Below are 26684 nucleotides of genomic sequence, written 5' to 3' on the forward strand. Positions count from 1 at the left end.
CCTGAGGCCTAGGCGCGCAGGGTTAACCCTGACACTGCCGGACTGCGCCAGGACCAGGTAGGGAAGTAATTCCCCTGCTGCTGCCCACCTCTGCCCTGGGGACCCCTGGTTGTGCAGCCCAGCACTGAGTCCTCCATACTCCCAGTGATCCCCTACTCCTGGGTTCTGTTTTATATTAACACTTGCAGTGCCGCTGCAATACTCCACGTGGGTTTGGACTGTATCTCTGCTAACTACTGGACGCTAGGCTCCTTGATTGTTTATCTCTGGCCCCCCCTGCCCAGACGCCATGGGTAACCGGAGGAGGACGGCTAAATTGCACAAAGCAGCGTCCGGGGTGTCTGCGCCTCCATCGGATGAATCCGTCCATGAAGATCCTCCATTCCAGTCCCTGGAACCCCTGGATGCGCAGGATTGCTCCACATCCCAAGCCGTTCTTGCGCAGATACAGTCGAATGCTGTTAAAAAGTTGGGGAGATTCTCCCGTACACAGCCCTGCTCTCCTCAGGGGTCCCCAAACTCCTCTCCCTCCCTCTTTGAAGGCTCCCAGAGCCCGCCACAGCTTGTAAGCTATGAAGAGGGTGCTGATCCGTCTGACGCGGCCACGGAGTTGGATCGGAAATTTGCAGAGGTGCTGGCGGCCATAAACGGATGCCAATCCAAACTGGTCACCAAGGTGGATGAGCTGCGACAGGACTTTGTTCTATTAAGGCACGATGTCCACAAAGCTAAAGAGCGAATTACAGAAACTGAACGCAGAATATCTGAGGTGGAGGACGTCCAGAGGCCTATGCCGACACAGATCAGAGAGCTTCAGCGCCAAATGTCTGCATCCATCGACAGAGCTGATGACCTCGAAAATCGCCTGTGACGAAACAACGTCAGAGTGGTTGGCCTCCCCGAAAAAGTGGAAGGGTCTGACCCTGTATCCTTTTTTGAAAATTGGCTTAAAAATATGCTTCCTGCAGACACCTTCTCCCCGTTCTTCACAGTGGAAAGGGCCCATCGTGTGCCATTCCGCCCTGGCCCTCCAGGGGGCAATCCAAGACCCTTCCTGGCCCGGCTGCTGCACTTTAGGGACAGGGACTCTATCCTCAGGGCTGTCCGTACCAAGGGAGAAATTCTCTATGCCAACAGCAGAGTGTCCTTCTATCCTGATTTCTCTGCATCCGTCAGGAAGCAACGCGCACAATTCACCGAGGTCCGTGCCCGTCTCCGTGACAAGGGGTATAAATACTCCATGATGTATCCTTCCAAGCTCCGAATTGTGGACGGCCAGAAGACTCGATTCTTCACCTGCCCAACCGAAGCACTTCACTGGGCTGATGCAGCCCCTCGGGCTCCTGCTGGAAGGCCCGCTCCTCCTGAGTGACTGGACTCACATATCCTTTTATCTGATGTGCTATGACAATGCTGGACTTAGTCCTGAATAGTTATCTAGGGGTCCCAAATCACTGTTACAGTTTTCTAATATTTGTTTGCACATTACGTGCCTCACAAATGTACCCTGTGATTGATTTGCGTTCTCTTTTTGGTCATCTTGACCAGTGCGCCACATATGGCACTTCATTCTCTCCTCCCTCCCCCCCCCCTTCTCCCTATTCCCCCTCCCTCCTCCCCCCTCTCCTCTCCCCCCTCCCCTCCCTGTTACCACTACCTCCCTGCGTCTCCCTCCTCCCCGCCCCCTTCCCCTATCTCCTCTTTGGTTCTCTCTAAATATGGCTGCCTAATAACCTCCTGATCATCTATTCATTAAGGGTTTTAAGGTCCCGGGACAAATGGTGTAGGTTTGTCTTGAGTTAGGGACCACTGTTCTACTATTTGACTGTTAGTGGGTCTAGGTCTACACTACTGCTGTTAGGGTGTTAGACAGGGGGTTTATATTCTTGGGATTGTTAGTTCAGTTCTGTTATATTTGTTATGCTCACTGTTGTCTGTCTGTCTATGTCTTTGTGGTATGAAAGGATGAATGCTTGGTTGCTCATGTCTCCTTCCCCACACCCCTTTCCCTTCCGCTAATATGTCTTCACTTAAGGTAATGAGCTGGAATGTGAGGGGACTTAACTCCAAATTCAAGAGGGCTCTGATGCTAGACGTCATTAAGCGTCAGGCCCCCCATATTGTATGTATCCAAGAGACACACCTTACGGGTCAGAAGGTCCTCTCTCTGAAGCGGGCATGGGTGGCTAGAGGTTATCATTCCTCCTACTCTGTCTACGCTAGGGGAGTATCCATACTCGTATCCAAAGCGCTTCCCATAGAGGTCATACAGGTAGCGGCGGATCACTTTGGTCGGTACGTAGTCATACATTGTGCCTTATGGGGCTTTACCTTCACTATAGCGTCTATTTATGTCCCTCCTCCCTTTGACCCAGCTGTATTGCACCTAATATCCAGTAAACTGGCTGCTATGCCTCCAAGCCCGGTCCTCTGCATTGGTGACTTCAATGCTGTCCCCAATCCCTCCTTAGACCGCACAAGCGGCCTAGATACAGGCTCGGTCCGTCTGAATGAGTGGCTCACTTCTCTAGACCTCGCCGATGTTTGGCGTAGTAAACATCCTCAAGAGTATTCATTCTATTCCTCTGTTCATAAGAGCTTCTCTCGGATTGATCTGGCCTTTGTCTCCCCTGATATGATGCAGCATGTTGATCAGGTATCCTATTGCCCGCGCAGTGCATCAGACCACTCCGCCTTGCTTATCAGTCTCCTTATAGGCCCCCCCAGCGACTCCCGCTTATGGCGCCTGCACCCGGCCTGGCTCCTATCCCCAGCGGTCCAGAGTACTGTTAGGGCAGCGCACAGCGAGTTCTGGGATGTACATTCAACCCATCCTGATCCTCTTCTAGTCTGGGACTCGTACAAGTCCTCGGTGCGGGGAGCATTCATGTCGGGGGTAGCTGGCCATAGGAAGACATTAAATGCGCAGGAGGAAAAGCTGACGGCCGCTCTGGTGACTGCAGAAAAGGATTATCTAGAGAAACCTACTCAGGGGAATAAAAAGACTTGGGCTCAGGCGCAGAGGAACCATCTAGCTGTAGTGAAGGAGCGCACCAGCAAGCGCCTGCTAGCCAGGGAAGCGTCCATCTTTGAATTCGGAGATAAAAACGGGAAGCTGCTTGCGTATCTATCGCGGGCTGAACGCCCATGTGCTTCCGTTCCCTCTATCCTTGACAGTAGCGGAGCCTTGATTACAGAACCCCGGGCCATTAACATGCTATTTCATGAATACTACTCTTCTCTTTACAGCTCCAGATTGTCCGCCTCTTCCGCCGAGATCTCCGGATTCCTTGACAGTCTTCCACTTTGGAGGCTCACACAGGCACAGTCATCGGAGCTTGATGCTCCGCTCTCGGCGGAGGAGGTGGAACTGGCCATCCAATCGTTGCCCCCGGTAAGACACCTGGACTTGATGGGCTGGGAGGTGAGTGGTATAGGGATAACTGTGAGACTCTGGTCCCCCATCTCCTTAGCCTGTACTCCGATGCGCTCGACAGCGGTTCCCTCCCCGACTCCATGCGAGAGGCCCTTATTGTAGTTCTTCCTAAGCCTGGCAAGGATCCCCTGCTTCCCGACCAATTTCCCTCCTAAACTCTGATGTTAAAATCCTAGCAAAAATTCTGGCAACAAGGCTTAATAAAGTAATACTATCCTTGGTTCACCCAGACCAGACAGGCTTTATGCCTGGGAGGGGAACTGACATAAATATACAAAGACTACACCTGAATATAGCAGAGGCAGAGCGGTCTCCAGACCCTGGGTTTATATTGTCCTTAGACAATTGTAAGGCGTTTGACTCTGTAGAGTGGACATATCTATGGACCCTTTTGCCTAGAATGGGTCTTGGCCCTCGGTTTACAGCATTGGTTAAGCTACTGTATAATGATCCCAAGGCTAGGGTACGGACTAATCTTAATATCTCACCTACTCTCCCTATGGCCAGGGGCACTAGGCAGGGTTGCCCACTATCTCCCCTTCTCTTTGCACTCGCCATTGAACCCCTTGCTGTGGCGATCCGCCACTCTGAGGGCATTAAGGGCATAACTAGAGGTACTATTATTGAAAAGGTATCTCTCTATGCTGATGATACACTTGTATACCTTGGGGATGTGGGCCCCTCTCTGGAATCCCTTCTGTCCCTGATAGAACGCTATGGGGGGTTTTCAGGTCTCCGGGTTAACTGGGACAAATCGGCCCTATTTCCCTTATCTGATGTAGGGGTACGCTCCCTCCCTGTCCCAGTCCAGGTGGTGTCCACATTTAAATATCTGGGAGTCCGGGTGTCACGCAAGGTCCAGCCATATACGGAGTTAAACATCACACCTCTGATAGCTGCAACAGAATCGCGCCTAAAAGCCTGGTCCACTCTCCCCCTGTCTTTGTACGGGCGTATTAACATATTCAAAATGATCTTCCTCCCCAAATTTCTATACCTCTTCCATGCTTCCTAAGAGCCTGTTTAAACGCTTAGACGGCATTCTCAGGTCCTTCTACTGGCAGAGTGGTGCCCCGCGATTCAGTTTAGCGCTGCTTCAGGCTCCCAAGTCTAGGGGTGGACTGGCTGCCCCGGATCTGTATCTTTATTACCTGGCTTCCCAGCTAGTATATGCTCAGTGGTGGATAGATATAGACATGGGTAATGCAGCTACTGCACTGGCTGGTGCCCTGGTAGGTTCCTACGAGGCCCTTACAAACCTGCTGTACAGGTATAAGTCCCCATCTGATACCCCACTTCCCCTACGTACGGTAGCGGTGTGCTGGCGAAGGGCGCAATCCCTGGTAGAGCCGAGCAGCTCTCCCCCTCTCTCGCCTAGGACTCCATTATGGCTCAATCCGTGGCTCTCTCACTTCCTCTCCCTCCCGGGCTGGACAATGTGGGGGGCGGCGGGGGTGAAATTTGTAGGCCAGCTATTATCTCCGGAAGCAGAATTACTCAGCTTTAACGAGATAAGGGAGAGACATACTGTACCCGATACGGCTAGCTTCCACTACACGCAACTGCGACACGCATTCAAAGCCCAATTCGGCTCCTTCAGCCTGGCAGTGAAATTCTCCAAACTAGAGACTCTGATGAGTACCCCGGACCTCCCTAAGCCACTCACTCAGTGCTATGCTCTCCTACAAGAGCAAAAGTCCAGACCGTTTGATAGAGCCTGTGAACGCTGGAGACAGGATATCCCTGACCTGTCAGATGATGACTGGAGGGAGGTCGAACTGTCCTACTTCACATCTGTAGTGAGTGCGAGGGACTTCCTGATTCAATCTAAATTCCTCCATCGAGTTTACTTCACCCCTGCTAGATTATTCCGTATGGGAGCAATGCCCAATGATCTTTGCTTTCGCTGTCAGGCTGAAGTCGGATCCTTCCTGCATTGTGTCTGGTCCTGCCCTAGGGTCCATGTCTTCTGGTCCGAAGTGCTGGAATTCCTAAATTTACACTTTGATTTCCCACGATTAATGTCTCCCTCTGTGTGTCTCCTCGGCATCATAAATGAAGTTGTCAATGGCCACTATGACAAAATTTTCTTTAGGTTTGTCTTATATTACGCCCGAAAAGTGGTGGTGATGACCTGGAAGGACCAGGAGCCCCCTCCATTAAAAAGATGGATACTACTCATTAACAGCGTCATTCCCCACTACCGGTCCCTGTATGCCAACAGGAAGTGTCCCCAGAAATTTGATCGCATCTGGTCCAGATGGTGCGCGACTCCCCATACAGCCTTATAATCACATGTGATATATACTCCTCTCCATGATGAAGGAGACTGAGCGTGCTGGTATGTGTGTGTGTGTGTGTGACTGATTGTCTATGTGTCAATAGTTATTTGTGTTGTATCAAGATGTCTGGCTACAGTATCCTGCTGTCATTTACTGTAATATCCCTCGGTTAGTTTTGAAACGCAGTAAGAACCTGACTGTTACCATGGCTGTTGTATAATAATCCTGTAATGGGGGGAAGGAAATATGTGACAGACAATCTTGTTCTTCGGTTTTGTTTATTACTATTGTATAAAATTTTCAAAAAACTGCAAAAATAAATACTTTTAAAAAAAACTTAAGTCCCTTAAACCTAAGTCACACTTAAGACACTGCACACACTTCGGATCAATGCACACTCGCCGCCAAGCTCGTACACTCGCTTTTCTGATGCTTTTTTTAAAGGTTATCTGCCTCAAAAATCTGCAGAGCTCACTGCAACAAGATCTGGCTGCAAACCACCAAACAAACTGACCACAGAAGTATATAAAGAAGTATGGTCTCCCTGGATAAGTTTTAGGGACTCTCAGGACTTTAAGGTTCTCTTTGAAGCCCAGGCCACCTGATGGTCTTCCCTGTCTTTCCTTAAGTGGTACAAACAGTCATGTAATGGGGGATGGGAAAATTTGAAGCTCTCTCCCCCCTTCCTGACCACACCTCATAGGAGCCCCCCCCCCTTTCCTGTGTGTTCTTCCCTGTTTGTTTCTGTCTAACGTTTTGTTGTGTTATGTCTTGTGGTCCTGTTTTTCTAACATGCTCAGTCCAGGCATTTAACTCACTGTTGATCTATGGATCTACACCTTTCCCAGGAAGGTTTTGACATCCCTCTAGAGGAAGGGAAAGAGATGTCAAACGCTATACCTCTCTCAGAGCTCACACTTCTTCTTACCTGGAGGGTCATTCCACTCTTTCAGGGCCTTGCTGAATGTACAATGTACGACCTGGATATATACATACTTCACATTATATGATTAGTATATATGCTTATTCTTATAAGTTTTGTTCAATGTAATATGGTTTGTCCTTTTTGTTCAATGTTCAATAAAATTCATTCAACATAAAAGTCACCATCTCTACTCCTGTGCCTTAAGAGACATAATGAGACATTTGGTAGACCTAGAAAACAGAGGACAGTGCAATAAAATCCAGGTCTGCCATGTCCCTGAAGTGGATGGCAAGCAAGATGTACGCCAGACACTGACCTTTCTCTCTTGCTGATATCCTAGCTCATACAGGTAAATTGGAGCACTGCGACACAAGTCCTCTAATGGTCACCGGAGGGACCTTATTTGCTGACTACCCGACTTTGAACTCAAATAAAGCATAATGCTTGCAGATAGGTCCAGCTTTTTTAAGATCTGTAATGGCTCACTCTACAGAAAAGATGCCTCCTTTGCAACCCTGGATACCCTGCAACTGCGGGGACTTCCGTTCCCGCTGACAGCATATAAAAAAGGGAAATCTGCAACTCTGAGATCCTGGGACCATTCTGCTCCATCTGGGACTTACCCATCCTGAATATGACAGACTTTGAGCTGGATATACCAGCCCCTGTGCCTCCATCCATATGGCGACCTGTCCAGCAGAAAAGAAGGTGACCGGCATGTCAGAACTCATCATGGGATTCTCTGACTTGACTGGCATTATGCCTCTTCATATATCCTTTCCAGAGTCAATGTGGGGTTTAAGGCTTGTTCAAACTTTCATATTAGTAATAGTGACATTCACACAAATTTCATTGGTGAAGCAGCAGTAGCGCAGTCTCCCTGCCATTTTTGAAGCTTAAACTACGATCCACCTGCCTAACGATGACTATTTCTTTGGTGCAGACTAGGATAATCCTAGTCGTTATTGCCCCGACCAGGTTATTGTTCCCCTCGTTAAAAGCATTTGATTGCCTTTTTTCTTATCTTCTTAACAGTTTGAACTGTGTATTCCACTTGGAGTCTTTTTTGTGTTGTCTATTTTGTCCTTGTCCTTCCCACCCTCCAACTTGTGCTTTCCCTTAAGTTTCCTCAAGGGTCACTGCTAAGTCACTAGCTACCACGTAGGCTAAGAAAGCTCCCGGCCCTGCTGGTCTCCTCTCATTTAAAGAACTCTGGAAATATACTCTGACTGAATCCCACACGTTGTGAGAACAATATCCCTTAATGTCAAGGGTCTAAATTCCAACAGGAAACAGAACCTAGAATTAAATTAACTGAACAGAAGGCTGACATTGGCTTTTTTACAATAAACACACTTCTCAAATCTGCTTCCTTACTAAAGTACTGAGCACCACCACCTGCCCCCCTCATCATAGGAGGGGTTTTCAACATGGTGTTCTCAGACTCCATAGACAGAGTGGCGGAGGGAGGTACACCCTACTCCGACACCTCTCAGGTTCCTTATGCAGGCTCATGCAGCGGTTTGCATTGTACAACCTTTGGGGAGTTGACCATCCGACAGATAGATCATACTCCTTCTACTCAGCACCCCCCCCCCCCAATGGCACACATACCCCCATTAATTTTTTTTTTTTTTTGCAATACCATTACCCTTTGTATGAAGAACGGTGTGGAGATGGGTGTCATTTCATGGTCAGAACATGCCCCATAACTACTAAATCTTAGAGACAACTCCCTTCCACAGGAGTTTGCCTCTGGACACTCAACAAATCTTTGCTTTAAGCCCCCCCAATGGAAAGATGAGATTAAAAATGCCCCTTGTGACTATTACAAACTGAACACACTATGGGAAGCCCACAAAGCTGAAATACGGGGCTAAATCGCATTCCGAATGAGAAGTGTGGCAAAAGTTGAACCACATGGAAGCTCATAAACCTAATACCGGCACTAAAGGTTACATACGGAGACTAGTAGGCCTTCGGCACTCCAACTGCAGACACTTGAGAAACTGCTAGTATACTCTAAACAGCGCTACTATGAGAGGGGAAACAAACCACACACACTGCTAGCGCGTCAACAGAGAGACAGGAAACTAAGGTTCTTAGTATCATATGAGACCATCAGGAGCCCTGATCCATGACCCACAGTGTATAGCGGAGGGTTTTCACACCTATTTCTGTCAACGGTACTCGCTCCCCACTACCCTCCCTACACCCGAAACCGAAAGGAACCCTAAAATAAACAAATACCTAGACTCTTGCCACCTGATAAAACTCCCCCAGGGCCCTTAGAAGCCTTAAATGCTCCTGTAACCCCAGATAAGCTTGAAGACATAATAAAAGCACTCCCCAACAGGAAAATCTCCTAGACAAGACAGGTTCACATACCTATATTACCAGCCTTGCTCTGAAAAACTGATTCCCTAAATTATGAACTTGCATAATGCCTACCTTGGTGGTGAGACACTTCCCACCACATTCTCCCATTCCTATGTTACCTTGATCCCAAAACCTGGGAAGGACCCCCTGAATTACAGGCCAATTCCGCTTCTCAACGCAGATTTAAAAATTTTGACCAAATTTTTGGCAAATCGTATGCTGAAATGGATTCCCCATAATGATCTGGTGGGATTCATACTGTTCTGGGAGACGATAACACAAGATACACTATAAATCTTATTGATGCAGTTAACAGGATCGGTGATCAGGCCCTCCTACTCAGCCTTGATGCAGACAAGTGAGATTGCCTCACTTGGGCCTTTTTTTTACCTCATGCCTTTTTTCCCCCACCCCCAATACTTATTCGAAATGGAACCAGGCAGGGATGTCCCGCGTCCTCGCTCCTGTTTAACCTCTGCATTGAGACACTGGCAGCCATAAATATGTCTAAACCCTTGCATAGAAAGTTGTCAGGATCCAGGACAGAGAATACAAACTGTCCTTATTTTCAGACAACATACTCCTCATCCTAATCCAGCCTCTAATCTCCCTACCTAATTTACAAGCCTGCCTAACGCATTTTGGGAAGTTATCTGGGTACAAAGTTAACAATACTAAAAACAGAAGCCCTACCTATCAACCCCCTCCTGTCGGACTCAACTCCGGGCCAACTTCAACTTTAAGTGGCAGGATAATGCACTTAAGTAGAGATGGGCGGATTTGTTGAAATTCGTTTTGACCTGATTTGCTGAATAATTCGAAAAATTAGATTTGACCTGAATCGAATCATGACGAATCACGTTAAAAACATGTATTTCCTGGGTGCAGAGAAACTGTAGGGTGTTTTAGAACGTTGTGCCATGCTCACATATGCATAGGGAGCGTGGTTTGGTCTTCAAACAATGCTGTGTTTTAGTATGACACGCACATGACAGCCGCTGCTCTTAGAATCACTTCACTCTTCAATTCCATGGGCACTTACAGAGGCCAACTTCACCAAATAAGGGAAGCGAGAATGCAGCCTGACAAGATAATGTCTGTGCCAGCTAGAAAGGACCGAGCTGAGGGCCAAGTTCCCACTATAACATCAAAGAGTGCACTCTTTTTACACTGACATCAGATGATTCCATAGATTACGACAGAACCTGTTCTGTTAAACACGGATACATGTAGAAACCCCCCAAAAGAGTGGTGAGGGAGTGACCCCATGCTGCGACATCCCCTTACTGTGCTGGGACCTGTGCCTGCTTCACCTGCCACCTCTGTGGCAAATCAACTATGTTGATTTGACACGGATCTACTTTATCTACCAGAAAAACTTGAAATTTAGGGTATACAGAAGCACAACAAACTGACACTCTGGGATACGAGCAGAAATCACAACAGAAAGTATGTGAATTTTACAAAGATTTCTTTCTATTCACTTCAGCAACAAAAACCCCTGCAATTCGTTGTATACAGATCCCCCAAAACGGATACCCTGGGATACAAGCAGAAATCACTACAAAAAGTATATGGATTTTACACAGATTTCTTCCTATTAACTTCAGCAACAGAAAAACCCTGCAATTTGGGGTATACAGATCCCCCAAAATGTGCACCATGGGATACAAGCAGAAATCATTACAGAAAGTATGTGGATTTTATACAGATTTCTTCCTATTCACTTTAGCAACGAAAAAGAACTGCTGTTTGGGGTATACAAATCCCCCAAAATGGACATCCTTGGAGCAAAAATCACTTCAGCACAATACAGTACAAGCAGCTAGACGCTGGAGACAGCACATGCAGTGTGAAATGCCGAGATTGAAAATGGCTGCCTTTTTTTATAGGGCTCTGTGACATCACATAAGCCTGCCGGTCACGGATTGGCTTACAGGTCTGCACATGTGATCGAGGGTGTTCCTTTCTCCTTCCCAGATTTCTCTGTCCCATGTAACATGTTTTGCTCACGCCCCTTTTTGTAACAAAGGAGAAAAAAAACTTCACCGTAAACTTTTCCCTGAAATTTGGATCGAATACGACTTCATTATAGTCGATTCACCGTTCTCTATACTTAAGTACTTAGGAATAAACATTACATCCTCTTTTACTGCTCTTTAATAACACAATTACCCCCTGTTGTTTAGGAAAATCAGATCCCTCCTTGATAAATAGCATAGTCTTCCCCTAACACTTTTCGGGAAGATCAATACAATAAAGATATCCTTCTTACATATACTACTGTACTATCAGGAACCTCCTGGTCCCAATCCCTCTCACTACCCTTCAATCACTGCAGACCACCCTACTTCACTTCATTTGGGCCCGCAAGTACCACAGAGTAACTAAATCAGTATTATCAGCACATAAATTTCAATAAACTCCTATCTATGGAACACAGCAGCTTCTCCACACAATCTTTACTAGGCCCCATAGCATTTACATACAAGAAATGGTGGCAGGCATGCACAGCTTGAATTCCTCTGGTGTCTACAAGCACACCAATGCAGTCCTTTCTGTAAACACCAACTCTCTCAGATCCCATTATGAGATCAGATCTCAAGCCCTGGCACAATCACTGCTTGTTCAGATTTGCAGATAAAGTGGATTATACAAACTGAAAGATTCTCCCCTTTCAACACTTACAGGAGAAATTCTCCTTGCCAAACAATGCCGCTATAGCTATCTGCAAATACACCACCTCCTCCAGTCTAGGGGCAATACCAATCATGTTTCAAAACCCACCCCATTTGAACATATCTGCAAAATGAGTCAACATACAGCTGGCCTGATCTTTGTCATTTATATGAGACTTGTCCACCCTCAACCAGATGCCACAATTTCCCACCCCTATTTGGACAAGTGGGAGGCACTACTCTTGTATCCTCTCTGCAGATACCGCTGAATCCATTATTCTACTTGTTGAATGTCCCTCCTTTTCAGATAGCCAAAATCAGTAGCAGACTTAGCTGACACATACCCACAGCGGATGCCTGATAACAAGCCATTGGAAGCAGACATCCCCACCAACATTGCTGAAGCTACAGGTCAGGGTCCAGGAGGTCCGTATCATGGAACTAATGACTAGTCACCACCTTCAAGAATGTTTAGGAGCTCTGGGATATACACTTGAATCAGGGACTGAAACCATCGCCCGCCTCCCCCTCCCCCTCTTCCCTTTGTAGTCTGTGTGTTATACATTATGTCTCAGCCATGTTGTTATCCATCTTTGGATCTACCAATACTAATGCTATATTCAGAATGTGAGCATAAAAGGAGGGCTTAGGAAGTGGAACCTGGGGAGACAGAGTACTTACTGGTCCTCCAGAATAAGGATCTGCAGCCAGGACTTCATCAGCTGGGGAGGAACTATACCTAGGCACCCTCTCTTGACCAGCCTGCTACAAAGCGGTGAAGCTATTGCTCCTGGCGGCATTGTTATTGGAGGCACATTTGGTTAACCTTTGCAATGTTGGAGGGCTGCAGACTGCGGTTCCTGCCAGTGCAGGAATTTTTTTTTTAATCACAGTGGTCCTTGACCTGTCCAATATCAGGGTGAGGCAGTACAGTTTAGTAAAACACAGTTTTTTAATGCCAGCATAAGGCACATCCTGCTCGTAATATCACTTGTAATGTCCTACCATTGAGGCCTGACCTGATGGCTTAGGGGAAGAGGATTCCACTGGTACCTGAGTGGCTTTAGCGCAGCCTATCCTTGCACGGTCACTTGGTTCAGTTGGAACAGACCTCGTCCACCCCGGGAAAGTCCAGCAAAGGGATTGCTAGAAGAGGGAGAGGCCACAGTAAAATTGAAGTAGTTCTCCCTTGGGCTATACACTTCCGGTGTATGCATGTGTAAGTAATCCCCAGGCAGATGGTCTTCTACCCATAATGTTAGTGGTAGCCAGGGTTCACGTGTGGAGACTAGATATAGAACATCAATGTCACGGGTGCCCCTGCTATCTATGTCTCAGATCGCAGGCACACACGTGCCCCTCTCTGTGACGGCAAGCTGTCCCGAATGAACTCGCCTCTACACGTTCCCAATCCTGTCCCGGCTGGCAAGCATGCGCATCCCTAGGGCGCGCGCGTTGGCACTTACAGGTGTAAAGGGACAGTGCACCGCTGATTGCTGCTGGCCACTTCCGGGATTTTTTGAAAGTAGGCTGCTCCCAGCAACCCCCGCCGTATCTTTAAGCTTCATGCACTGAGAAAGCTTCCTTCTGCGTTTGTTCCCTGCCTTCTGACCTCCTGTTGTGACCCCAGACCTGACCCAGACTTTGCTCCTTTGCTGACAACCTTTACCTCCTGCTCCATCCCTGACCTTGCATCATTACCACCTGCCTTGACCATCTACCTGTTCCTGACCACGAGACCCCCCAGTGATTCTGTACCTCAGCTGCCACCGCGGGCAAGTCGCACCTGTCAAACGACCTGGTGGCACCACGCCGCAGCAAGCCCATCCTGCTGTGCGGAGGGCTCTGGTGAAGACCAGGTCCCAGGTGTCGGCTTGTGTCATCGTTTGTGGTGGTCCAGGGGGTTCACAAGCCTTGCCAATCAACTTCAGCTTATTTATTTCAGAACTTCAACACAGCAACAATAACTGTCTGAAGAAGGGTCTTGGATGCCGATGTCTGAGATAACTCTTTGAATTTAATCTGGTAGAGGAAGGTCATAGCCCAGATTCATGAACCTGGGGCTGGACAACGTAAAAGATGCTTTGGCCACTCAGCACAGGGATTAACCAAGATAGGATCCTGCATCAGTGTAGCTACGGCATTCTAAAGGTATATTTGCATCATAATGCATCAAATCAAATAGTAGGTTTCCTTTAAATAATAAAAATGAAGTAGTGATGCGTATAGGCAAATACAGATCAGTTAAGTCAGAATTTAAGTTGCAAATATCATAAGCTGCCAAAGCATCCCTGAAACTTCTGAAAAGTTGATTTTAAAAATTAGAATAGTTAAAAAATAGGAATAAAAATATTCCTGTACCTTCATATTCTTCTCACACATGTTTCTCCCTAAAAAAAAAAAAGCATACAATTTGAAACTGTATCATAAAAAGAACTTTTTCATTTTAGTAGTAAGATAACTTTACCATAAATGTTTCCAGAAATACAGCATTTCTTGAAAGTCATAATGTTTTGTGTTAGGGTTCCAGTCTTATCAGAGAAAACATATTCAACCTGACCAAGCAAGTCATTGAGGCAAGTTGACCTGGCTTTGGCAGGGATGTCTTTTTTCACAAAATACATATTGATATCCCAGTCGATGTACATGCTGTGGACCAAATGGATGAATTCTAACCTAAAACAAATAAGTGAAAGTTAATTGTCATAATGCTTCACCAATTTTCAAAACACTAAACACGAAACATAATGCATAAAAACATGAATAAGTTATTTATTTCTATCTGTTGTGGCTGAGGTAATAATAGCCCATTCTACACCACCTGTGGTGGACAAAGGGGCACTAACAATGTCTTTTTTTTTTTTTTTAAATGAGTGATTTTTCACTGAAACGCATTTTGTCTTATGGACTCAAACAGGTTGGTTTTCTCTTCTTGACTACAGTGATTTTTCACTTATGCCTTAAGGACCCATTCTTTTCAATGGGCTTTCACACTTCAGATTTTTTCACTGATCCACTGTTGTAAGTGAACCCAACAAGAAAAAGTTATAAAATGTTTACTGATCAGTAAAAAAAAAAAAAATGCGACATGCGGCACAAATCTGAGAGGTCCCCCGAAGTTGCTGCTGTGGGAAAAGCTCAGAAGGCATGAAAGCCGAGCACTATGCAGTGACTTAGTATTGTGTGTCAAGTAAAAGGACAAGAGAGACGTCCTTGTATTTACATGGGCAATACATGGGCACACCAGCTCCCCTGTCCCCTGTTACCAGTACAGATGCCCCCAAGCCTGACTGTACAGCCATGACCATAAGTTTTGAGAATGACACAAATACCGTATATTCCGGCGTATAAGACGACCTGGTGTATAAGACGACCCCCCTACTTTCCTGTTTAAAATATAGAGTTTAAGATATATTCGCCGTATAAGACTACCCCTTTTCCAACGCATACAAAACACCGGTAAAAATTTAAAGAAAAACAGATTTGAATTTAACATGGCCCTTTTTTTAATTTAAATTCTTATGACATGCAGGTATATAGCAGGAAAACTGTCGCTCATAAACATAACATTACCATTACAGCACAGCCCCCAGTAGTATACAGCACAGCCCCCGTAGTATACAGCACAGCCCCCAGTAGTATACAGCACTGCCCCCAGTAGTATACAGCACAGCCCCCAGTAGTATACAGCACAGCCCCCAGTAGTATAAAGCACAGCCCCCAGTAGTATACAGCCCAGCCCAGCCCAGCATTAAAAAAAAAAATAAACTTATATACTCACCCTTCGGTGGCCCCGATGTGCTGCGCTGCTCCCCAATGTCCGTGCGGCTCGTCTTCAGTGTTCCGCGCCATCTTCTTTCTTCTGCTGGGCGCCGCCATTGATCTTCCCCGGCAGGCGCCTAGTATGACGCGCCGCTGCTGGGAAAAACATGGCGGCGCCCAGCAGAAGAAAGAAGACGGCGCGGAAGACTGAAGATGAGCCGCGCAGACATCGGGACCAACGGAGGGTGAGTATGCGCCCCGATGTCTTTTTGAGGCTGCCGCCAGCTCTGTGAATACACCCGCGATCGGTGCTAGCAAAATGTCATTTTTACTCTGATCCGGAGGGTTGTAGTGTGGATTTTAACCCCCGAGATGTGCGCCAAAATGTAATGCAATGTGAATACATTGCATTACATTTTGGCGTGCATCTCGGGGGTTACAATCCACACTACAACCCTCCGGAAATTCATTGAGGGGTGTAGTTTCCAAAATGGTGTAACTTCTTACGGATTTCTATTGTACTGGTACCCACAGACTCTGCTAACACGTCATAGTACTCCAGTAACAAACCCGTGAAAACAGAGCTCCAAAAGATAAATTTAGATTGTTTTATTCTGAGCCCTACAGTCTGCCCAACCTGTAGATTAATGCGATTAATGGGATATACCAAACCCAGGACAAACCTCAGAATGTATTGGCATGAGTTGGGAAAAATATACAGTGCCTACAAGTAGTATTCAACCCCCTGCAGATTTAGCAAGTTTGATAAGAAGCAAATACGTTAGAGCCTTCAAACTTCAAACTAGAGCAGGATTCATTAACAGATGCATAAATCTTACAAACCAAAAAGTTATGTTGCTCAGTTAAATTTTAATAAATTTTAAACATAAAAGTATGGGTCAATTATTATTCAACCCCTCAAACCACCAGAATTCTGTTTGGTTCCCCTAAAGTATTAAGAAGTATTTCAGGCACAAATAACAAAGAGCTTCACATGTTTGGATTAATTATCATTTTTTTCCAGCCTTTTCTGACTATTTAAGACCCTCCCCAAACTTGTGAACAGCACTCATACATGGTCAACATGGGAAAGACAAAGGAGCACTCCAAGGCCATTAGAGACAAGAACATGGAGGGTCACAAGGCTGGCAAGGGGTACAAAACCCTTTCCAAGGAGGCATACCTGTCTCCACTGTTGGGAGCATCATCCGGAAGTGGAAGGCTTATGAAACTACTGTTAGCCTTCCATGGCCTGGAGAGCATTTGAAAGTTTCCTCCCGTGTCGAGGCCAGGCTTGTCCGAAGAGTCAAGGCTAACCCAAGGACAACAAGGAAGGAGCTCTGGGAAGATCTCATGGCAGTGGGGACATTGGTTTCAGTCAATACCATAAGTAACATACTCCACCGCAATGGTCTCCGTTCCAGACGAGCACGTAAGGTACCTTTACTTTCAAAGCGTCATGTCAAGGCACGTTTACAGTTTGCTCCTGATCACTTGGAGGACTCTGAGACAGACTGGTTCAAGGTTCTCTGGTCTGATGAGACCAAGATCAAGATCTTTGGTGCCAACCACACACGTGACGTTTGGAGACTGGATGGCACTGCATACGACCCCAAGAATACCATCCCTACAGTCAAGCATGGTGGTGGCAGCATCGTGCTGTGGGGCTGCTTCTCAGCCAAGGGGCATGGCCATCTGGTCCGCATCCATGGGAACATGGATAGCACGGCCTATTTGGAGATTTTGGCCAAGAACCTCCGCTCCTCCATCAAGGATCTTAAGATGCGTCGTCATTTCATCTTCCAACAAGACAACGACCCAAAGCACACAGCCAAGAAAACCAAGGCCTGGTTCAAGAGGGAAAAAATCAAGGTCTTGCAGTGGCCTAATCAGTCTCCTGACCTTAACCCAATTGAAAACTTGTGGAAGGAGCTCAAGATTAAAGTCCACATGAGACACCCAAAGAACCTAGATAACTTGGAGAAGATCTGCATGGAGGAGTGGGCCAAGATAACTCCAGAGACCTGTGCCAGCCTGATCAGGTCTTATAAAAAACAATTATTAGCTGTAATTGCAAACAAGGGTTATTCCACAAAATATTAAACCTAGGGGTTGAATAATAATTGACCCACACTTTTATGTTTAAAATTTATTAAAATATAACTAAGCAACATAACTTTTTGGTTTGTAAGATTTATGCATCTGTTAATAAATCCTGCTCTTGTTTGAAGTTTGAAGGCTCTAACTTATTTGCTTCTTATCAAACCTGCTAAATCTGCAGGGGGTTGAATACTACTTGTAGGCACTGTATTTAGCACTAAAATGGTGCTTTTGAGGGGGGCGTGTCCTGCTGCGCATGGAGGCAGACGTGTAGAGCGCTGGCTCCGCTGCTCAGTGGTCTTTAGCGGCACATAGCATCCGACCCTCTGGTGGGAAATACACCAAAATCATTCCCAAAGGACTGAGAACCAAAGCGGTGATGGCAAAAGGACGAAAAAAGAAGAGTCAGCTGAAACTCACCAGGTTTTTCTCGGCGGCCGACTCTACCCAAGATGGCGCCGACCTCGTGGCATCCTTTGCGGCCTTGGAAATAGGCAGCGAACCGCCGCCATCTCCACCTCCAGAACCGGAGGAGGACTTACTTCTCTCAGAACCTTTACTTACCATGGACTCCTCAGTAAGCAGCCCAGCATCGCTGACAGGGCGAGAGACGGTGCTGGATACGGAGGTCCCAGCTACTCCGACCCCTCCGATCAGAGCCTCTGCGCAGAAGCCTCTCCAGCAGGAGCCAGGTATGTGGGTTACAACATCCACTGCCCGCACCCCTTTCTCATCTACCCCTGCTTGCGATAATGCACAAGCGTCCATTACCATGGAATCAATGAAATCATTACTAGATGAACTGCAGGCTAATATTACTAAGGAACTGCACCTCTCTATCCAGACACTCAAAACAGAAGTGTCCTCATTAGGGGACCGCACTTCATACATTGAGACAAAAATGGCGGAACTGACTACTGCCCATAATGATGTAGTACAGTGATGGCGAACCTTTTAGAGACCAAGTGCCCAAACTCCAAACCAAAGTCCATGTAATCATCGCAACACGTCTATTTAGCCTAAAATCACACCATACCACTCTATAAGGGACATATAATACTGCTACATGATGACCATTACCAGTATAACAAGATAAATACCACCAAACTGATAATAAACAGACCACTAAAGAAAGTCCAACATCAGCAATTATATCACAAAGCATGAGCAAATACAGCGGAGAACACTACCCTCATCCAGCGAGGAACACTACCCCCATCCAGTGAGGATCACTACCCCCATCCAGTGAGGGACACTACCCCCATCCAGTGAGGGACACTACCCCCATCCAGTGAGGGACACTACCCCCATCCAGTGAGGGACACTACCCCCATCCAGTGAGGGACACTACCCCCATCCAGTGAGGGACACTACCCCCATCCAGTCAGGGACACTACCCCCATCCAGTCAGGGACACTACCCCCATCCAGTCAGGGACACTACCCCCATCCAGTGAGGATCACTACCCCCATCCAGTGAGGATCACTACCCCCATCCAGTGAGGATCACCACCCCCATCCAGTGAGGATCACCACCCCCATCCAGTGAGGATCACCACCCCCATCCACTGAGGATCACTACCCCCATCCACTGAGGATCACTACCCCCATCCACTGAGGATCACTACCCCCATCCACTGAGGATCACTACCCCCATCCACTGAGGATCACTACCCCCATCCAGTGGCAAGATGAAGGATTTTTGAATTCGGGAGGGGGTGTGTAGGGTAATGTGTATGTTGTAGGGTGGGTGCACTGAACAGCAAATCTACATGCAATCAGGCAGGTGAATTTACCATCAAATCACCACATGACACATGTCTGTGGCCACACACACATACGTATATACATATATATACTGCCCTTGGTCTGGAGCTCTGGGCACCTGTGCCATGCTGTCAGTGAGGGCAGTATAGCGCACCCCAGGGTCACTGGCAACATGGCACAGTGACAGGAGAACTGGATAAGGGGCAGTATACATGTGGCCACAGACATGTGTCATACAGGGCAGTTTGGGACACTAAACAATAAGCACCTACAGTTGTTCAGTGTCCCAAAGCTGCCTGCCTGCTGCATGTGTAATGCACACAGAGCAGCTCCTGCCCTCCTGCTGCACTCCTCTGTACTCACTGTGCGCTGATGCTGTAAGCTCCGGCAGTTCCCTCTCACTCTCCTCCTGTTCCCGGGCTGAAGGGGGAGGGGGAGGGAGTGGAGGGGCGGACACTGACCTGCTGCTGTGTCTCTAGGCAGCACAGAGCACAGAGCAGATCAGACGCAGCCTTCAGTGAAAGAGATCACTGGAGCTCTCAGCGACGGCAGCTTTTCCTGCCTGCCGGGAGTTCTAATGATTTATATATAAACAGCAGGGGAGATGGTCCGCGTGCCCACAGAGAGGGCTCAGCGTGCCCTCTCTGGCACGCGTGCCATAGGTTCGCTACCACTGATGTAGTAGATGTCACTACCAACACAGAGGAAGAACATGGAGCCCTAAGAGACAAATTGGCAGATATAGAGGATCGTTCCCGCAGGAACAATTTACGCTTTTGCGGTTTACCAGAAGCGGTAAAGCAAGAAGAACTCTCCGAGCTACTGATCGACTACTTCACTTACTTACTACCAGAAGCAAATCAAAGAGATCTCATTATTGATAGGGCTCATAGGCTCCCCAAGCCAAAGCACTTACCATCCTCAAAACCTAGGGATGTAATTGCCTGCATTCATTTTTACCACACTAAATAAAAGATTGCAGCAGCGGCCAGATCATCTCCGGCCCTCCCAATGCGTTTCAAGGATATTACAGTTTTTACTGATTTGTCTGCGACTACACTAGTGAGGAGGAGTGAGTTCTCCAGCTGCACTAATATTTTGAGAGCCCACAACATCCCATACCACTGGGGCTTCCCAGTGAAGCTGATTATTACCAGAAATGGAAGCAAATCCACAGCTCTTTCTCCAGAGGAAGGACTAAGATTGTGCAAAGAATGGGAGCTAAAGGGGGTGGAAGCCCCAACTCCATCCAAAAGACGGTTTCCTTCAAGTGCAGTCCCAGAAGAGTGGAAGAGTGGTCCACGGTTCACCACAACAATAAGAAGCGCACCATCTGAAGCCAATGGGACTTAAGTTAATACTCATTTTCTCTTACCCACCTGGGTTGTTCAGGTACTAAGCACAGCCTCAAGGTTGTGCGCAAGTGTTTATTTCCACTGTTGGGATGCTGACGCAATCATGGTATGACCTTTTCCCCAATGGCAATGATCACTATACGATTTGTATTATTATGTTGCTTTAAAGTTTCCCTTATAGGGGTAGTTATTGTTAATTTTGTTCTTTCCTATGTTCGATCAGGTATAGCTTTGACAATATCTCTTCATTATGGTTTGAGGCGTCTATTCATGTATGGGTGTGGGGTTCTAGTCCGGGGGGATCTCACATCTCTTGTCTGTCTATATAAATGTGTATTATTAACCAATGGTATTTAAAATTCTATCTATTAACGCAAAAGGGCTAAACTCACACTTCAAAAAATCCTCGGTGTGGAGAGAAGCCATTAAATCGCATGCTGACATTATATGTATGCAGGAAACTAGACTAAATCAGTCCGATAGTTTCAGACTAAAACACAAAAAGTTTCCTTACATCTACCATGCGCCTGCGGTCGACAAGAGATGTGGGGTCACAATCGCGATCCGCGACACATTATCTTATGAACCTAAAGAGATAATTACTGACCCAAAGGAGAGGTATATTATTGCACTGTGCTCTATTAACAATACCCAGTACACAATAGTATCAGTCTATAGTCCTAACACCAAACAACATAGTTTTATTAAAAAAGTGTTAGCGAAGATAGAAAAGGTAAAGGAAGGATCACTAATCCTGTCTGGGGACTTCAATCAAGTAATATGGCCATCAATGGACTCAACTTCACTTAACATTCCTCATGGACCTACCCCTTATGCCAACACGCTGTTTAGAAAGGTTTGTATGACATCTGGCGTATACGCCACCCCACAGAGAGGGATTTAACTTTTTATTCTAACCCTCACAAGATCTATATCAGAATAGATTACTTTTTAATTGATAAAAATCTACTAGACATGGTGTCAGAAGTGTCCATAAGAACAATTACGTGGTCTGATCACGCGCCCGTATTAATAGCAGTTGAAGAAGAGTTTAACCCCTTAACGCTCTGCGCCGTAGCTCTACGGCGCAGAGGTATAAGGGATGTATGAAGAGGGCTCACGGGCTGAGTCCTCTTCATACAAAGGTGGGGGTTTTTGCAAAATGCATAAAACCCCCACCGCTAATAACCGCGGTCGGTGCTAGCACCGATCGCGGCTATTAACCCCCCCGTTGCCGCCGGCAAAGTCGCCGGCGGCATTTAAAAGACGGCGGCGCGCGGGCGCCGCCATCTTTTTTTCGATCGCCACGCCCCCGAACGTCATCGGGGGGCGGCGATCGGTTGCCATGGTAGCCTCGTGTCTTCTTTTGACACGAGGCTATCTGGCAGCTGCAGATTCGTTACAATGAGCCAGTGGCTCATTGTAATGAATGTGCTGCAAAAATGCCATATATTGCAATACAGAAGTATTGCAGTATATGGTAGCAGCGATCTGACCATCTAGGGTTAATGTACCCTAGATGGTCTAAAAGATAGTGAAAAAAAAAAGAAAAAAAAAAGTTTAAAAAATAAAAAAAATTAATAAAATATTAAAAGTTCAAATCACCCCCCTTTCCCTAGAACGGATATAAAACATAATAAACAGTAAAAATCACAAACATATTAGGTATCGCCGCGTCCCAAAATGCCCGATCTATCAAAATATAAAAACGGTTACGGCCGGCGGTGACCTCCAAGGCGGGAAATGGCGCCCAAATGTCCGAAATGCGACTTTTACACCTTTTTACATAACATAAAAAATGAAATAAAAAATGATCAAAATATCGCACAGACCTCAAAATGGTAGCAATGAAAACATCGCCTCATTTCGCAAAAAATGACACCTCACACATCTCCGTGCGCCAAAGTATGAAAAAGTTATTAGCGTCAGAAGATGGCAAAAAATTTTTTTTCTTTTTTGTACACATTCGTTTAATTTTTGAAAATGTATTAAAACACAATAAAACCTATATAAATTTGGTATCACCGCGATCGCACCGAACCAAAGAATAAAGTAGGCATGTTATTTGGAGCGAAGAGTGAAAGTTGTAAAAACTGAGCCCACAAGAACGTGACGCACGTGACGTTTTTTTTCAATTTTTCCACATTTGGAATTTTTTTTCAGCTACGCAGTACGCGGCATGTTAAAATAAATAACATCACGGGAAAGTAAAATTTGTTACGCACAAAATAAGCCCTCACACAGGTCTGTACACATAAAAATGAAAAAGTTATGGATTTTTGAAGTTGGAGAGCGAGAAATCGGCCGAAAAACCCTGCGTCCTTAAGGGGTTAATGCTCCCCATACTCAGGTCTGGCGCATTAATAACTATGTCTTAGAACATAGGAACTATATCCACACAACATCTCAAGCATTAGAGGAATACTTTCGTATAGATGATAATGCCGAGGTCCCTGACTCTACTCTATGGTGCTCGCATAAAGCTACCCTTAGAGGTCACTTCATTAAGCAGTCGGCCCACAACAAAAGGTCCATACCGCTAAAAAAGCGCATTACTAGACTCTCTAGCTACATTACACAGACTTAATAAGCAATCCTTTTCTGCTGACAGAGCAAAAGATATAGCCTCTATAACATCCCAACTACAGCAACTTAATGCCCATAAATTTGACTTTGCAATTCAGAAATTAAAAATGACACATTATTGGCTGGGGAATAAGTCCAGTGCACTCCTGGCAAATTGCCTTAAGGCAAAACAAGCTAAGGCTCGTATCCCTTTCATAATCAATGAGCAGCAAACTAAAATAATGGACCCTCAAGGGATTGCTGACTCTTTTGCAGAGTGCTACTGCTCCTTATATAATTTGAAAGGGGATGACAAGGTATCGCAACCGTGTGAGTCAAACATCAAACAGTTCCTAAGCTCCCTTAAATTACCAAAACTGAACAATAAAATACGGGACAACATCTCCTCCCCCTTTACACATGAGGAAGTGAGGAAAGCTATCTCATCCCTAAAAAAGAACAAGGCTCCAGGGCCGGATGGGTACTCAAACGAATAATTAAGCTACATAAGAATATTCTCACCCCATATATAACAAGACTGTTTAACAACTTTATGGAAACGGGATTTATCCCATCAGAAATGCTGAAAGCATTAATAATAATGCTTCCCAAACCCGGGAAACCCAGCACTGTCCCCCCCAATTTCAGGCCCATCTCTTTATTAAATTCGGACCTAAAACTATAAGCAAAAATATAGGCCGCGCATCTTGCTGAGGTCCTCCCAGCGATTGTAGATCCGGACCAAGTGGGCTTTATGAAAGGGCGGCAAACCACGGATGGAACCCGCCGCTTCATTGATATAATTTCCATTCTGGAATTGTGGCGAGCGCCTTCTCTGCTCCTGACCTTGGATGCGGAGAAGGCGTTCGACAGGGTACACTGGGGCTACCTCCGGTGTGCACTGAAGTCCTTTGGGATAGAGGGGCCAATCCTAAAAGCAATACTGGCTCTATACACAACGCCTTCTGCCCGAGTCTATAACTCAGGTGTTGTGTCCCGTTTGTTTACTATAACAAATGGCACCCATCAGGGCTGCCCCCTTTCCTCTGTTATTTTCGCATTGGTCATGGAACCCTTGGCTCGGGCAATAAGGTTGGACCCTGAGGTGATGGGAATTACTATAGGAGAAAAGGAGCATCAGATAGGTCTATTCGCCGACGATGTGGTACTGTGCCTATCTAACCCCAACCCTCCCTTAAAGCAGGAGTTTCAATTGTGGACAACTTTGGCTCACTTAGTTATTATAAACTAAATGCATCCAAGTCTTCAATCCTGGGGATTCATGTTCCCCAAAGAATGAAGAACAGGATAGCCTCCAAATACCCCTTTAAATGGGAATCAGGCTCAATCCCGTATTTGGGGATTACCCTTACACATCCCATTAGCAATTTTGCATCAACTAACCTTCATGCCCTCAAACAAGCCATAACCAAGGATACGCAGTCATATAAAAACTTACCCATTTCATGGATAGGCAGAATTGCAACTTTGAAAATGATAGTAATGCCAAAGATATTATACTATTTCCGAAATCTCCCAATTGTATGGCCCAGATCCCACTTTGTACAGCTACAGTGTGTCCTAACTAAATTCATATAGAAGGGACAAAAGGCAAGAACACCACTATCCACATTACTGCTGCCTATATCAAAAGGAGGGTTGGGATGCCCATCAGTTGAGGCATACTACCAAGCAGCCATAGCTGATCAACTCAAAGCATGGTGGCTGGATGATAAGGACAAACTATGGGTAGACATTGAGAGACATGTCTCGGGGTCACCCTCTCTACAAGCAGTTCTGTGGACCTCACGTCTCTCAGTAGCCCCACCCAAAACAATAACCCCTCCCATGGCCGCAGCTCTGAAAGTCTTTAAGTCAGTTCTAGCCCGCCCAGATATGCTACCTTTAAGTGTTAAAAACATGCCTATAACATGTATGAGATGGGAGATTCCTAACTCCAACTTTGATCTTTGGATTAGTAGAGGAATATCCAGCCTGGGAGACCTGTATGAGGGAGATACGCTTCTATCCTTTGAAGGAACCGTCAATAAATTTCAGCTACCAAACTCTGATCTATACAAGTTCTCACAGGTTGGACATTTAATAAATAGCTATAATCCCAAAAAACTTATTGGGGCAACGAACTACCAGATGTACTTCTTCTCATCAATGAAGAGGGCGAAAGGTGTATCCAAAGCATACAGTAACATTATAACACCCCCACAACAGGCCTCCTTTGCCCTGAGGGAAAGGTGGGAAAAGGAACTAAACCAACATTTTACTGATGAGCAATAGAATGGGGCCTACGAGTTGGGAGTTAAGGCGTCTAAATGTATAAACCATCTAGAAGTTTCCTGCAAAATACTATACAGGTGGTACTTAACCCCTTATCAGTTATCTAAAATGTATCCGGGTACCTCACAGTTATGTTGGCGGTGTCACTCCCAAATCGGATCGTTGCTACATATATGGTGGTCGTGTAAGGCATTGGCTGCCTTATGGAGCTTGATATTTGAATTAATAAAAAAAGTTTTACCATTTACTTTGTATTACTGGCCGAAATGGCCAGAATGTTGGGGGTTAAAATGTTCACCACAACCCTAGATACATTTTTGGAGGGGTGCATTCTCCAAAATGTTTTCATTTTTGGAGGGTTACTTTTGTAATAGTACCTAAGGGGTTCTGCAAACACGACTCCAAATCCAAACCTACTAAATCCAAAAGCTAAACGTTGCTCCTTCCCTTCTTAAAGAGGACCTTTTACCACCTCACATATGTGGAGATTATCATTCCATTCTGTAGGGGTTGCTACACAGATTCATGGGCACTTTGAATTTTCCTTCTAGCGTTTATGGCACATTTACACTTCCGTGCCATCACGTTTGTGTTTACACCTACATTTACATTCCATTTGCAAGTATGTCTTGTTTGCATTGCATTTACGCTTATGTGGTGTATGCGTTGATGTCTCGTTTGCACTTACATTTACATAGCATTCACGTTTCAGTTAACATTGCATGCTTGTTTACCTATTCGTGTAACATTGCGTTTTTGTAAACACTGTGTAAACGTAACAGAATATTAGAATGTGTGTGAACATAGCCTTTAGATGTACATAGAATGGTCAGATCCCGGAAAAAGCAAAGTGCCGTGAATCTATGTAGCAGCCTACAGAATGGTATGCTAATCTACACATAAGTGAGGTAGTGAAAGGTCCTCTTTAACCCCCCAGCCTATCGATTATTACCACACATGTGGTATTGCCATACCCAGGACAACCCAAAGAATGATATTTGGGGTGTTTGTCTGTAGTGTCATGAATTGGGAAAAATGCATTTAGCACCAAAATGGCACTTTTGAAAAAATGGTGCAATTTTTAATCTGCACCAATATGTTGGGGGTTAAAATTCTCACCACAACCCTAGATAAATTCTTT

At 45.8% G+C, this 26684-nt stretch overlaps 1 protein-coding gene across 1 annotated transcript in view; it reads right to left on the reverse strand.

Annotated features, from left to right (window-relative positions):
• LOC140121604 (phospholipid-transporting ATPase IK-like) overlaps positions 1-26684 on the reverse strand; it is a 671195-nt gene that overhangs the window by 292941 nt on the left and 351570 nt on the right. Inside the window, exons 13-14 of the mRNA XM_072141425.1 lie at positions 14168-14376; positions 14062-14090 (exon numbers count right to left, since the gene is read on the reverse strand). Of these exons, the coding sequence (XP_071997526.1) occupies positions 14062-14090; positions 14168-14376 (238 nt within the window). The remainder of the gene's footprint in view (positions 1-14061; positions 14091-14167; positions 14377-26684) is intronic.

Source organism: Engystomops pustulosus, chromosome 1, assembly GCF_040894005.1.
Source record: "Engystomops pustulosus chromosome 1, aEngPut4.maternal, whole genome shotgun sequence".
NCBI lineage: Eukaryota > Metazoa > Chordata > Amphibia > Anura > Leptodactylidae > Engystomops > Engystomops pustulosus.